Source organism: Nicrophorus vespilloides, unplaced genomic scaffold, assembly GCF_001412225.1.
Source record: "Nicrophorus vespilloides isolate i.1.1-1 unplaced genomic scaffold, Nicve_v1.0, whole genome shotgun sequence".
NCBI classification, from domain to species: domain Eukaryota; kingdom Metazoa; phylum Arthropoda; class Insecta; order Coleoptera; family Silphidae; genus Nicrophorus; species Nicrophorus vespilloides.
Window position 1 is genome coordinate 10297 of NW_017099508.1, and position 11945 is coordinate 22241.

Genomic DNA, 11945 nt, shown 5'->3' on the forward strand with positions numbered 1-11945 from the left:
AAAAAAAAAAAAAAAAAGTTGAAAGCTACCAAACAAAAATATCATCAAAATCGAATTAAGAATATTATTAATAATTTAACATTCTTAAATCATTAACAACCAATAACATTAATTAATAATTCTTCTCTTTTAAACTGTTATCAATCAATAATTAAGAAAATCAAACAAACAATTTTAACCTAACAAAAATAGTTTTCATTCTTTCCTTTTTGATTCACATCAAATACTTTTTCCATTCAATATCTATTTACCTGTGTCCATGGAATAAACTGCACAGGAATTGCGGTAAAGCCTGTTTATCCTCGCGCACTGTGACTATACCATCGGATGTGACCATCAGGGGATCGAATGTGGGGTACTTGTGTTTATAAAGTTGGTGGTACAATCTCTCAACACTAAAACAAATTTAAAAAAAAAAAGAAGAAGACAAATGTTAAAACTTGACATTCTTGATGTGGAAATGTTAATAATGATGATTACCTCCTCCTGCAACCGACGCAGGGGACAGACTGGCCAAGCACATGCATTATATCGAGGTGTGTGACTTGGAGGGCGCAGTTGAGCTCCTCCTCGGTGAGCAAACTCATCTTTCTGCCAAAGTCCTCGATCTCCTTGCCTTTGAGTTGCTGGTGGTCGGTGAGCAGGCCCAGCGATCGTAGATCCATCACCATCTGAAAAAAAAGAGACAACATGTAATAAACTTTAGATCATTTTGGATTATTAATTTTATTTTTTTGGGGGGGTGTTATATACATACATATATATATATAGATATAGATGTGTGTGTATATGTGTATATATTACCGTTAGTGATTCGTCGACGAGAAGCGGCAACTGCCTCCTGTTCAAAGTCTTGCTGGGATGGTAGACATCCACCAATTTAGCCATTCTCAATTCAATCAAAAAAGTGTTTTTCGTACATGCGACCAATATCTATGTGTGGCACACACTAGATTTGTGCTGCTACTGATTCTTCACGTGCGCCACAAACTATTAAACTAAACACGATCACTTTTCTTCTCAATACACACACATAGACACACCGAAAAAGTGGTTCTTCCTTCCCAAAACGAAACGCACAATCGAATAATGTTTTTATTGTTTCTGTCTCCCTCTCTTTCTATGTTTGCACTCCAGACACACACGGAAACAAACAAACCCACACACACACACACACAGCCGAGATCAGTGGCAGAACTATGTCAAATTCTCTCGCGCTGTCAAAAATATGTCAGTCGGTAGTTTTGGTTTTGGCAGCGCTGGGTAGGGCGTAAATTGAAAGTTTTCCACACACACAACACACGCCGCTTCAGCAGAACCGCAACAGATGGCGCCATCTGAAAAACACGAATTGTTATTTATCTACCAAGTGAAAATGCAATTTGCAGCAGAGATTACAATTTAATCTATTCTATTAGATAATAGAATTAACTGAATGCATTAATTGCTGTTTTATTAATTAGTTAATTTGGTTTTTTTTTTTAAATTAATAATTCGTGAATGTATCAACAGATGGAGCATGGAATCAATCAAATTTAAAAAAAATAATTTATATATTTATTACAAATTAAAAAAATTTAAAACGTATCAAATATACATTGTACAAATTAGTAACACTTGATATAAATATATATATATATATACGAGTTATTAAAATATATGCATATAAAAATTAATAATTAAAACAGAAACGAGATAATCCTAAATTAAGTTACACCGAATATTAATAAATAACAGTAAACTTTACGTCTTCGTACTTAAATATTTGTGTGACGATTGTTGTTATTCCTTATGCGTAAACTCCTCTTCTGTATTGATTGTGCATGGAATTCCTCAAGCAGAAAGCGAAGAACATACCGAGGAACTGAAAGAAACAAATTGTTAGTTTTAATAATCTGCGAGATTGTTCTTCACGTGTGTGTATGTATGTATGTCTTACTTCGACCGTGCAGATCGCAATCACCGTGTAGAGGACGGAATTGACGAGCATGTTGTACTTGGTGTAACGTTTCTCGGCGCAGCCCATCGGATAGAGGGCCGGATCGTTGATTCTGCAAGGGCTGACGTTGTCTATGCAGCAGCTGCTCGGAATCTTATGCTTCCAATCGCTCGGTCCATCGACGCCGCAGCACTTCAACTGCAAACGAATTCAAAGTAATTTGCCGTTTCATCATCTTCGTATTTCGATTAAATTACCTTTTGCTGCATGTCATCGACGTAGGCGGTGCCGTCCGTCGTTCGATTGTAGTTGTCGAAGAGCCTCTGCACGTCGTTCAGGTTGTCCTGCTTCACGTCGATCTTGTCGTTCAAGTAGACGTAGTAGAGGACGCCGATGGCCACTTGGGATATGAGCAAGGTGAGCAGCAAAGAAGCGTACTGAAAACAAGCAAATTATGTGATTTTTTTAAACTTTCAAATTGCAATTTCGCTGAGCAATTTAACTCTCATTGACTGTGGGTGGCAGCAACAGTAGAATTATCCAATTAATTGGACGCGAATTAGAGGAATGCTTACAGTCGTCAGCATGCAGCTATTCTCCTTGATCGCTCCGCAGCATCCGAAGAACGAGATGATGAAGATGACCGATCCGACGATGATGAAGAACAGAGCCGTATAACCGGCCGCATCGTGGCTGTCCAGATGCTTCACGTCGCTCTGGAAGATCACACCGACAGAGAGAAGGGCCAAACCGATGATCTGCAAAACAAAAACAACAACAAAAAAAACGTTAAAAATTAATACAAATTTTAAATCAAATTACACACAACCGCAACGCTTTTATCGGTGGTGTTTCCACGATGATAAATTTAATGATACATACGTAAAACGGAAATTAGATATAGTTCTGGTAACGAAAACGTATGTCCAACACAAATATTTCGTAAAAAATGTAATTTGTATCTATTTAGAATGTGTTTGCAATTTAATTGCAAACTTGAATTCGTATCGTCAATCTACACTTTTCACAATCTAATTAAACAAGTTGCATTTCATCAACAATTAAGTTAGCAATTAACAATTGTTTCTGGAACGTTTCGGACAAACGAAACAACCGATATATGACGTCATCTCTTCCTCTCCTCTCTTTCTCACCCACTAACAAACAAGTTTATGTTGCTCACTTTCTTTCCTTTTTTTGCTTCAACAATTCCGATTACCATTTTTTTTTATTCTCACAAAATCATTGCGACACTGTTGATATATAGAATAGCACAATTATTTGACCTTTCGTTCGCGACGAGACGCGCATCTGGTTCCATTCCATTCGAATCGAAAAATATTTATGTTGAAAATTTGATTATTTGTAATATATGGATAACGATGATGACGCAATATATGAAAAAGAAAATAAACAAATGGGAGAGAGAAAAACGGGATTGTTTCATTGAAAAACTGAATAATTTTTTATCAATTCGAATGTCGCGCACGTTGAAGAAGTAAAAGGGGCGGCTTTGAAGCTCAAAATATTCGATTTGCTTAAGCTTATCTTCGCGAGTAAACAGCTGTAAATGCGTTAACCATGAATATAATAGAGGAGTCCATTATGCGAGCAAATAAAGTTTGTTGCGAATGCAATTTCGATTATCGTTAAATAGATACGAAAAAAAAAATAATAATTGGATCATTGATTATGGATAATTTCACTTGTAATAACAATTGATAAGAGTTATAAACTAATATTCACTGTATATTCTTAGAAAGTTATCAAGAAGGTAGACGAAACAAAGAAGGCTAAGAAACGCTAATCACTGTTCACATAGAAGCTAAAACATGTTGTCTTTGCGTAGCAAATTATAGAGTTTGAGTGGTTCTTAAGGTATTTTTTTCGGTGATAATCTAAAGTATTTTTGAAATACTTCCGCGTCAAGGTTAACTGATATATCCACCTTCCGACTAATGTAAAAAAGCAGCAACAACAACGTAGATATACAAGAATTGCTACAGTCTTCAAATTTAGTCTTACGGAAACGAAAGCAGAATGTTATTGAATTGCGTTTGGGAAACGTGGCGCTAATTTGGATTTTGTGGCGCGAAAATAGATCAGTTTTGCAGTCAATTATCGTGGCGGGCTGCGGCGGTATTTGATTAAATTAAAAACAAAAGTTACACAACGATAATGGTTTCTATGGTGATTTCGAATTAACGTTTAGTTGTTTACGTGCATTCGCTTATCGCTTTTGATTGTGTTCAATTGCTATATAATAACTTGCTCGGGCATTAATTAATGCGATTCCCGACTCGTCGATGCAATTATTCAGACTGGAAAATTGAGGTTCTAAAGTTCTTCTATCGTTTTCCAGACAAAAAATAAACGCAATCCAAATGATTTGCGTACGCGACTTTGATCACGTAAATGTTTATGGAAAAAAAAAGAAGAAAGAAAGAAGGAAGGAAACGTAAAGCATTTTTACGGATACGCAGAAATTTTTAAACAATATTGTTTTTGGTTGAGTTTTGATGATTGATGCGAGTTCGTTGAAGGTCGCTCGAATTCGTGCGATTCCTTCGGAAAGGGGTGTGTGTGTGTGTATGTTGATTTTGATTCGCAACTCTGAATTAAGTGCGCTCTGGACGAATGGAAAAACAAATGCATAAATCCGACGTTGCGTTGCTTCTTCTGGACTCGGTCCAACGCCCAAAGGCTAACGATTCGATGCGTCCGTATCAACAGCAGCAACAACAAAAATAATCGTAGAAACGATAACAACAACAACAATATTTGCGAATATCTTTTATGGACGTCGAAGGAAATGCGCGTCCGTCCGGGACGACCGTATACGTTCATGTATGTTCATGCAGAAATGAACTTCCTTCCTGTGCGTGTGTGCGTGAATGTGTGCAATCGAAGGGGGCGACGATTTAAAATAAAAAAATAAAAAAGTAGTAAGCGAAAGTTTGTTTTTGGTTTCGCTTGTTTTGTCCATGACGCACTATCGAAGATTCTGCACCGATTCTGCTCTATCTAACACTCGCTCGCTCGCTCGCACTCCGGTGAAAATAGTTATTTTCGGAGAAACGGGATCAATGCGAATGGTCAGAAAGAACGTATTTAACTCTCGCACTTTTGCGTTCCTCCGAATCCCCAAGTTGCGAGAGAATCGATGTTCGAAAATTTTATACGAGACAAAATGCAGATGGAATGTGTTGCACATAAAAAGTGTGCCTTTGACCCCGTTTCCATATGCGGCGCGGTTGTTTCATTTTACGTTATTGTTGTAACTCTCTTTCATTCTTTTTGAAAGATATTTGTATATATATTGCGTGACCAGTTTTGTTGTTGTTGCTTTTAATTACCCGTTATGTTTTTATAATTCCCAAACGACAATATATATTCCATCCATCCATTCAATCCCAAGGACTGCGCGTCTTATTCAGCGCGTAAGTAATATATTCTTAAACAGAGAGTAGAGAACTTACCGCAAAGACCAGGTTAAAAATGAACACCAGATACTTGATGATGGCTATACCGCACCCCATGACGCTCTTCGAATTCTAACTGGTTGCGTCGAAAGACTCTCGCTGCTGCTGCTGCTGCTATTCTTCTCTGGAGCGAACGTCGTTGTCGTCGTCTTCTTCGACAGTTCTAGAACCACAAGTGGATACGAATTGAATGGAACGGTGGTGATGATGGCGCACGCACTGCTTCTCAGTCGTTAATCTTGCGAAATATTGTGAAGGACGATACAGGAGCCTCTACATACGTTTGTTCCTCCGCGAAACGCTCCACTCTATGCTACCAAATCAACTTGCGTGCGCAACAACAACCGCTCAAATGGAAAAAAGAGAAGTGAGATAGAGACCAGAGGAACGAACTTAAGTCAATTAAGACAAAACCACTTAAGTATGTTTGGTAGGTAACGGCGCAACTCATGAATCAATCAACGATGCTCTCTCGGATATGTTTTTTTTCTTCTTCAAATATTAACTGAGTTTTTATTATACACAACAGCCGCGAACGCACTGAAAGACAACGTAAACAAACGCTTCGGTGTTAACTGCTCTAACTCTATTAATTATGGCAATTATTCACGCATTAAAATAATAATTAGATATCAAATATAAGTGATAATTACTTGTAATCATTCTTTTAAACTTTCCACATTGTTACTAAAGGGAACAATATAAAAAGTTCTTAGCTACTAGTGCGATTTCTGCGAAGACAATCAATGAACAAAACTGTGATGGTGGCATTTGAAAAGAACATAAATAGTCACATAGGCGAATTCGAATAAGAAATTGTCTTGCAAATGTCTTCGAGTTCGCATAGCTACTCCGCATGTTTGAAGTTGCAACAAGCTAAATAGAATTGGCACACGAATGCGCTGCGAGAGTGGAGAGTGTTATAATTAGATGCGATAACAAATTGGGGTAAAAAAAAGCAGCAATTAACGTTATGAACGAGTAGTGCGAAGGAAGACTTTTTGATGTAATCATAAAAACCCATTGGAATACTCTCTGTTATCATAAATTCTATGAAAAGTTTCAGAGTTAATCTTAAAAAATCGTATTTGCGAACGAAAATGCAAATACGTTGGTAAAATCATCGATAATTAATTAATATTACAAACAAATTTAGAAAAGAATGCGAAATTGATTAATATTTTTTTTAAATTTTAAATACGATGATACTTAAGTTGCCTACGTAAGATTCAATATAGTTCTAGTTTAATTTGTTGTTTTGGTTAGGGGGCGCTCACACGGAACTGTAATGTCATAGTTGTCAGATGAGGTTTGTTTTTGTGATCTGACACTGACATTTATCATTATATACATAATATTATCAATTAAATCGTTTCGTGTCGGTTGTTCAATAGTTGTGATGTTTCGTGTTGATAAGTAAATTCGAGTTGTAAATAAGAAAAAAAGTAAGTGAAATAATATAAAATTTAGTCTTTTGTAAATGTTGCTGTTTTTCAGATAAAAACAATTGCAGCAAGATGAATTCGTTCAAGCAACCCACCCTGAGAATAAACCAGGCAGACTTGATGTGCAAGAATGGGTGCGGTTACTTCAGCAATGCCGATTGGGATGGTGAGCAGTTGTAATGATTATTTTACGCAATTGTTTGAATTGTTCGAATTGATTGTGTAGGTTACTGTTCGAAATGCCACAGGAGCGCGCTGGAAAAGGAGAGGCAGAAGAAGCTCTCTTCGAAGCCACAGAAAATGTCTGGGTTCACCAAGTTCGAGGAGAAGAAACGCCAGCAGACTGATAAGAAGAACAAATTAATCAAGACGCCCGTCTTTCGGAAAACTGCGAGTGGAAGAGGTTGCTAACAAATCAATTACTAATAATAATAATAATAATATTTTGGATCGTAGATTCGTTCAGATCCGAGAGGCAACCGGAGGCGATCCACAATCCGGAAGCGGATCGTTTGACCGTGGAGTACCTGAAGACGTACGTGCTGCCAGAGCAGGTGAACAAGGATTTCTTCAAGAAAATCAGCTACCTGTATTCGATGATCGTGACGGAGATGGATAACAATAAGCCTATAGAGGAGGTGGCGGAGCTGGCGCAAAAGTATTACATCAACTATTCGACGAGATTGAACGGTCATCCGCTGTACGCGGACATCGATCCGAACGTCAGGGCTGAGATGTTGGAGTTTTTCGAAAAGTTCGTCATGTCGAGCGCTTACGAGTACATATTTTGTCCGCCGACGACGAACGACGAAGAGAAGGATCTGATCATTCAGAACAGGATCAGGAAATTGAGCTGGGTGAATGCTTACCATTTGGACTGTTGCATCAGCGAGACGAGCATGGAGGTCAGGGAATTGGTGTACACTGCAATCACAGATTTAATTGGTAAATCAATTAAACTATTTTCACGATTTTTCAGCTGAAATAACGTGTGATACCTTTCGTTTCAGGTTTGGATTCGGTGAAGGCGCCTCAGGAGAAACTGGCGTGCGTCGTGCGCTGCTGTCAGAGCGTCGTGGAGATACTGAAGAGTTGTCAGGAGGGACCGGTGAGCGCGGACGAGTTTCTGCCCGCCCTCATCTTCGTCGTGCTGAAAGCGAATCCGGCTCGTCTGAAGAGTAACATCCTGTACATCACGAGGTTCTGCAACGATTCGCGCCTGATGCAAGGGGAGCCGGGATACTACTTCACGAATCTAGTGAGAATCTAGAAGAAATACAAAGAGATATTAATAATAATAATACAATTGGATTGTTTCAGTGCTGCGCCGTATCGTTCATAGAGAATCTAACTGCGGAATCGTTGAGCATGAACAGCGAGCAATTCACGTCGTACATGAGCGGCGACAGCAACGTGATCAGCACCTGGGAATCGGCGCTGTTCGCTTGCGAAGGAATGCACCAGCTCACGCAGCATCTGAGCCTGATGAAAGACCTCACCGAACGCACCGCAACAATCAAGTCGAGAGCGGAAGAGCTTCGAGAGAAAATGCAAAGCTTAAAAGTAAATATACAAACATTATTAATACTTTTTTTTTACTAATGTGTTATGTTAATTGCGCAGGATGAAATCAAATCGAAAGTGGCGACAGTCATAGAGAAGAACCCGCTCGAGTTGAAACCGCCGAACGAATTGCAGCTGAAGACACCGGAGAGGACGCATCCGGCGTTGCGCGAAGATGAAGGCGAGCAGGCCTCGAATTTCTACACGTACAATTTGCAAAATCTGAGCGTGAAGATCGATCAGAAATCGAAATTCAAGTTGGATCTCGTTGCGGATCAAAAGCCGGTCGAGGGTGGCAGCGGTAACAGTCTGACCCTCATCAATTACGACATCGACGTTTCCGATCTGAGCAACGAGAGCGATCTGACGCCGGAGAAACGCGACGATCGTTGCCTGCTCGACATGAAGGAGGAGTCGCCGGAGGCCCGCCTGCCGCCGCCGCTCGAACCGACCGCCCACTATTCGGGATTCGCCAAGCAGGGCTATCAAATACCGAGCATACCGTGCAACACCGGCAACAAGAATTCCGACACTTACAAGAACACGACGAATAACGGAAACTGAACCGCGCAGACACTACACCGATAGGAGATTGCATCGAAACGCTGCTGCTGAATTGATTTGTTGTGATTATTAATTTATAGAATTATATTAAAGTTGGAAATAGAGATATTAGATAAGTTGTTAGTTTGGTTGCATACATATCCATACCGCACACACAATTAAGTAATATTCGCTGCACAGAATTCCTATTAGATTTCTAGTCAGAAATGGAGCTGCATTAAATATAATAATTGATGTTATGTGGGTGAAAAAATCCCGCATGATCTCATCGCTAAATAAAAGTTTCCCACTTGAAACTAAAACACAATGAAAATACATTGTTTTTTCTCTCTCTCTCTGTCTCACGTTGTTATCCAATTTAAAATGAAAGCAAACCGCACATTAATAATAATGATATAAAATCCTTGAAATTGAGTAAACGCAAATGACGAGTGCACAGAGTACCAGAAAATTTGATAACGTTACGATATATTATCTTATAAAATATTGAATTTCAGAGAACGAAAGTCATAGGTGAGTCACACGTCTCAACTTTAGATGATGATAGCGTGAAGGCATTCGGAATAGGTGCAAAAATAAAAATCCGCGACTCCTAAGGACAATAAACAGATGACTAACGTTTATCAATCGATAAACAGCAAAATTAACATCAATTATAACTATTGTATTTATAGAATCCATTCAAACATACACCACGAATTGAATGAACATTCATTAGAATTCTGTTATCGTTATAAAAAAAAATGAAAATACGTTGATTATCGCGTTACGTGTATAAATAAAATTTATCATAATCAAACCCTATTGTCAATTCAAGTCGTGTAAACCGTTAATAAGACGAACGCAATTTTATCTGATAAACGAGAAGTAATTGTCAACATATTCCCATCAATCATGCATCAATTTTCACACGAAAAACTAAAATCATTGCTCCTTGGAACTTTTCTCTATCAATCAACAAAAAACTTAATCTTTTCCTCAAAACAGATGACACAAAAATTGACGAATTTCGCAAATGCGTAAAACTTTTTCAGCGCAGAACGAAAACTTCGTCTCGATTATTTCGCGAAACCTATAAATCACAAATGATTGCATTTAAGAAAACAATTCTGAAGAAATGTTATAAATTTAAAATAAACAAACAAATCGTAAATAACCGAAAAGCAAATTAACATTATCGAATAACGCAAACAAAAATCCCAATCTTTAGAACAACATTACCAATATCTCGAAAAACACTGTAGATAAAAGTGAAACACTTATTTTTAATGTGTTTTAAAGGAGGAGAAGGATTTCTGTCGATGATAAAACCGCAGATTGCAATCGATTTCTACAAATTGAAAATAATAAGATTAACAATTAGTTAATCACTGTCGTTACGAACAGAAACGGAATGTGATTCCCCGCCGCAAAACGCTGGATATTTGAGAATATTGAAAATTCGACATTTCCGACGTGATAACAGTATTAACATAAACATATATTATTAGATAACGCGATAATCTACGAAACTACTACAAAATTTACTAATAGTTTGAATTGAATTGCTGCAATTACTATTTCGCGCGATATCAATATTATATTTGATTATATTAACTTAATTGACTCGCGACAATGTGCGTAATTCTAATTCTAATCTTTCCCGGTCTAATACGCAATCGTATACACTTCCTATTAATCATTGGAATGTTTAGTAATACAACCGACGTGTGATTAATACATACACTTTACGTTCGCCCAAAGAATTTGTAATATCGATTATTTTGGTGTGAAAGCAAATAGGAATACGTTAGTTATTTCAGATTAGATTCGATGGGTTCGAAACCAATACACACATACTGGAGGTGCTGCGATTAGATAAGCGGAGCGGTCCAATTTAGCAACAAAAAAAAAGAATTCTGTGCGAATTCGAATCGGCGAGTTTGTGTTGTGTAAATGCACACAGAAATTGATAAATGAAACACGAAACCGATTAATTTTTCGCGATTTCAAAATCAGCAACGAACAAACCGAAAGTAGACGAATATTATCAAAAACCGCCAGATGATAACAACACAATTTCAAGAAGAAATACGCGAACTATCGTAAAGACGACGCTGTGGAAAAGAGATTAGATTAGCTCACCTCAATTCCAACAAACTTACAGAAAACGCGCCCACCCATCAACTATTATTCAACGAAATACAAATGAATTTCAAGAACATCCAATATAATAATTTATATTGTGATTTGTGTCACGGTCCACCGTGTTACGATAACTTTGATTGAGCCCGGATTAGATAAATAAGATCTATTTATATTAGATATACATTTATGTGTTTCACGATACTCGAAAATATATTTTTATATATAATTGGAAGATGTGGGAGCTGAAAAAACCTTGCGTCATCTGTTGAAATAAACAATCAAATTTTGTGAACGAAAGATTCGTGGACACTTAACAGAAAATCATTTAGTTTTTCAATTTTAGTGAGGACAAACTAATATTGAAAAATGCGTTATCTATTCGTCGCGAATGTAATTGGAAATCACATGAAACCATCAATCGCACGAACGAAATGAAAATGTAACAAATAATTGTAATTTTGCGCTTTCATCTATTAATAGATTTCTTCTATTTACCTTGAAGATTAATCTATAAGGAATTGTATTATTGAATTGATGAAAAACGTGCGGTTTTGGAAAAAACAACAAAACATTTCAACAGGTGCGATGCAGTTAAAATCCAAATAGTTTCGTGAGTGAGTCCTGAAGGATTTTCATTAAATTAAGTTAATGCATAGGTTCTGTTTGTATTGGCACGTTGTTTGTATTAATGATTGCATTATTACTTATTGATGGTTTCCAAATGGAATTTCCAACCTTCGGCTTCCAGAAGCAACAAAGGCGCCGACGTCGTCATAAACGTATGAATCATTGTTGCAATAATAAGAACTAAAATAGGTGGGGAAG

The 11945-nt window shown here is 37.5% G+C and overlaps 3 protein-coding genes across 4 annotated transcripts in view; 1 reads left to right on the forward strand and 2 right to left on the reverse strand.

Moving 5' to 3' along the window:
• LOC108564591 (gametogenetin-binding protein 2-like) overlaps positions 1 to 1210 on the reverse strand; it is a 3081-nt gene extending 1871 nt beyond the window's left edge. The window contains exons 1-3 of the mRNA XM_017923688.1: positions 805 to 1210; positions 481 to 671; positions 252 to 395 (exon numbers count right to left, since the gene is read on the reverse strand). Of these exons, the coding sequence (XP_017779177.1) occupies positions 252 to 395; positions 481 to 671; positions 805 to 888 (419 nt within the window). The 5' untranslated portion in view covers positions 889 to 1210. The remainder of the gene's footprint in view (positions 1 to 251; positions 396 to 480; positions 672 to 804) is intronic.
• Positions 1211 to 1632: 422 nt separating this feature from the next.
• Positions 1633 to 7945, reverse strand: LOC108564589 (23 kDa integral membrane protein-like). 2 transcript variants are annotated; one of them, XM_017923683.1, is made up of 7 exons: positions 7865 to 7945; positions 7736 to 7790; positions 5419 to 5584; positions 2515 to 2697; positions 2197 to 2376; positions 1940 to 2137; positions 1633 to 1864 (listed from the first exon to the last, which is right to left on the reverse strand). In XM_017923683.1, the coding sequence occupies exons 3-7, from the start codon at positions 5476 to 5478 to the stop codon at positions 1790 to 1792; spliced, it is 696 nt and encodes a 231-aa protein (XP_017779172.1). In that variant the 5' UTR covers positions 5479 to 5584; positions 7736 to 7790; positions 7865 to 7945; the 3' UTR covers positions 1633 to 1789. The 2 variants fall into 2 exon arrangements, with proteins under 2 accessions (XP_017779172.1, XP_017779170.1); XM_017923681.1 differs by lacking the exons at positions 7736 to 7790; positions 7865 to 7945 and having other exon boundaries at positions 5419 to 5792.
• LOC108564587 (rab5 GDP/GTP exchange factor) lies at positions 6660 to 9127 on the forward strand. The gene is made up of 7 exons (XM_017923679.1): positions 6660 to 6866; positions 6919 to 7032; positions 7093 to 7269; positions 7323 to 7811; positions 7877 to 8124; positions 8187 to 8429; positions 8490 to 9127. The coding sequence occupies exons 2-7, from the start codon at positions 6939 to 6941 to the stop codon at positions 8991 to 8993; spliced, it is 1755 nt and encodes a 584-aa protein (XP_017779168.1). The 5' UTR covers positions 6660 to 6866; positions 6919 to 6938; the 3' UTR covers positions 8994 to 9127.
• The last annotated feature ends 2818 nt before the right edge of the window (positions 9128 to 11945 follow it).

Bases quoted from the DNA above. Each gene is read 5' to 3' on its own strand.
- LOC108564589 (XM_017923683.1), bottom strand. From the start codon at position 5,478: ATGGGGTGCGGTATAGCCATCATCAAGTATCTGGTGTTCATTTTTAAC. The intron at 2,698-5,418 runs GTAAGTTCTCTA...TTTGTTTTGCAG, and splicing joins TTTTTAACCTGGTCTTTGCG to ATCATCGGTTTGGCCCTTCT. The intron at 2,138-2,196 runs GTAATTTAATCG...ATTCGTTTGCAG, and splicing joins TCGATGACATGCAGCAAAAG to TTGAAGTGCTGCGGCGTCGA.
- LOC108564587 (XM_017923679.1), top strand. From the start codon at position 6,939: ATGAATTCGTTCAAGCAACCCACCCTGAGAATAAACCAGGCAGACTTG. The intron at 7,812-7,876 runs GTAAATCAATTA...CTTTCGTTTCAG, and splicing joins TGCAATCACAGATTTAATTG to GTTTGGATTCGGTGAAGGCG. The intron at 8,430-8,489 runs GTAAATATACAA...TTAATTGCGCAG, and splicing joins AGAAAATGCAAAGCTTAAAA to GATGAAATCAAATCGAAAGT.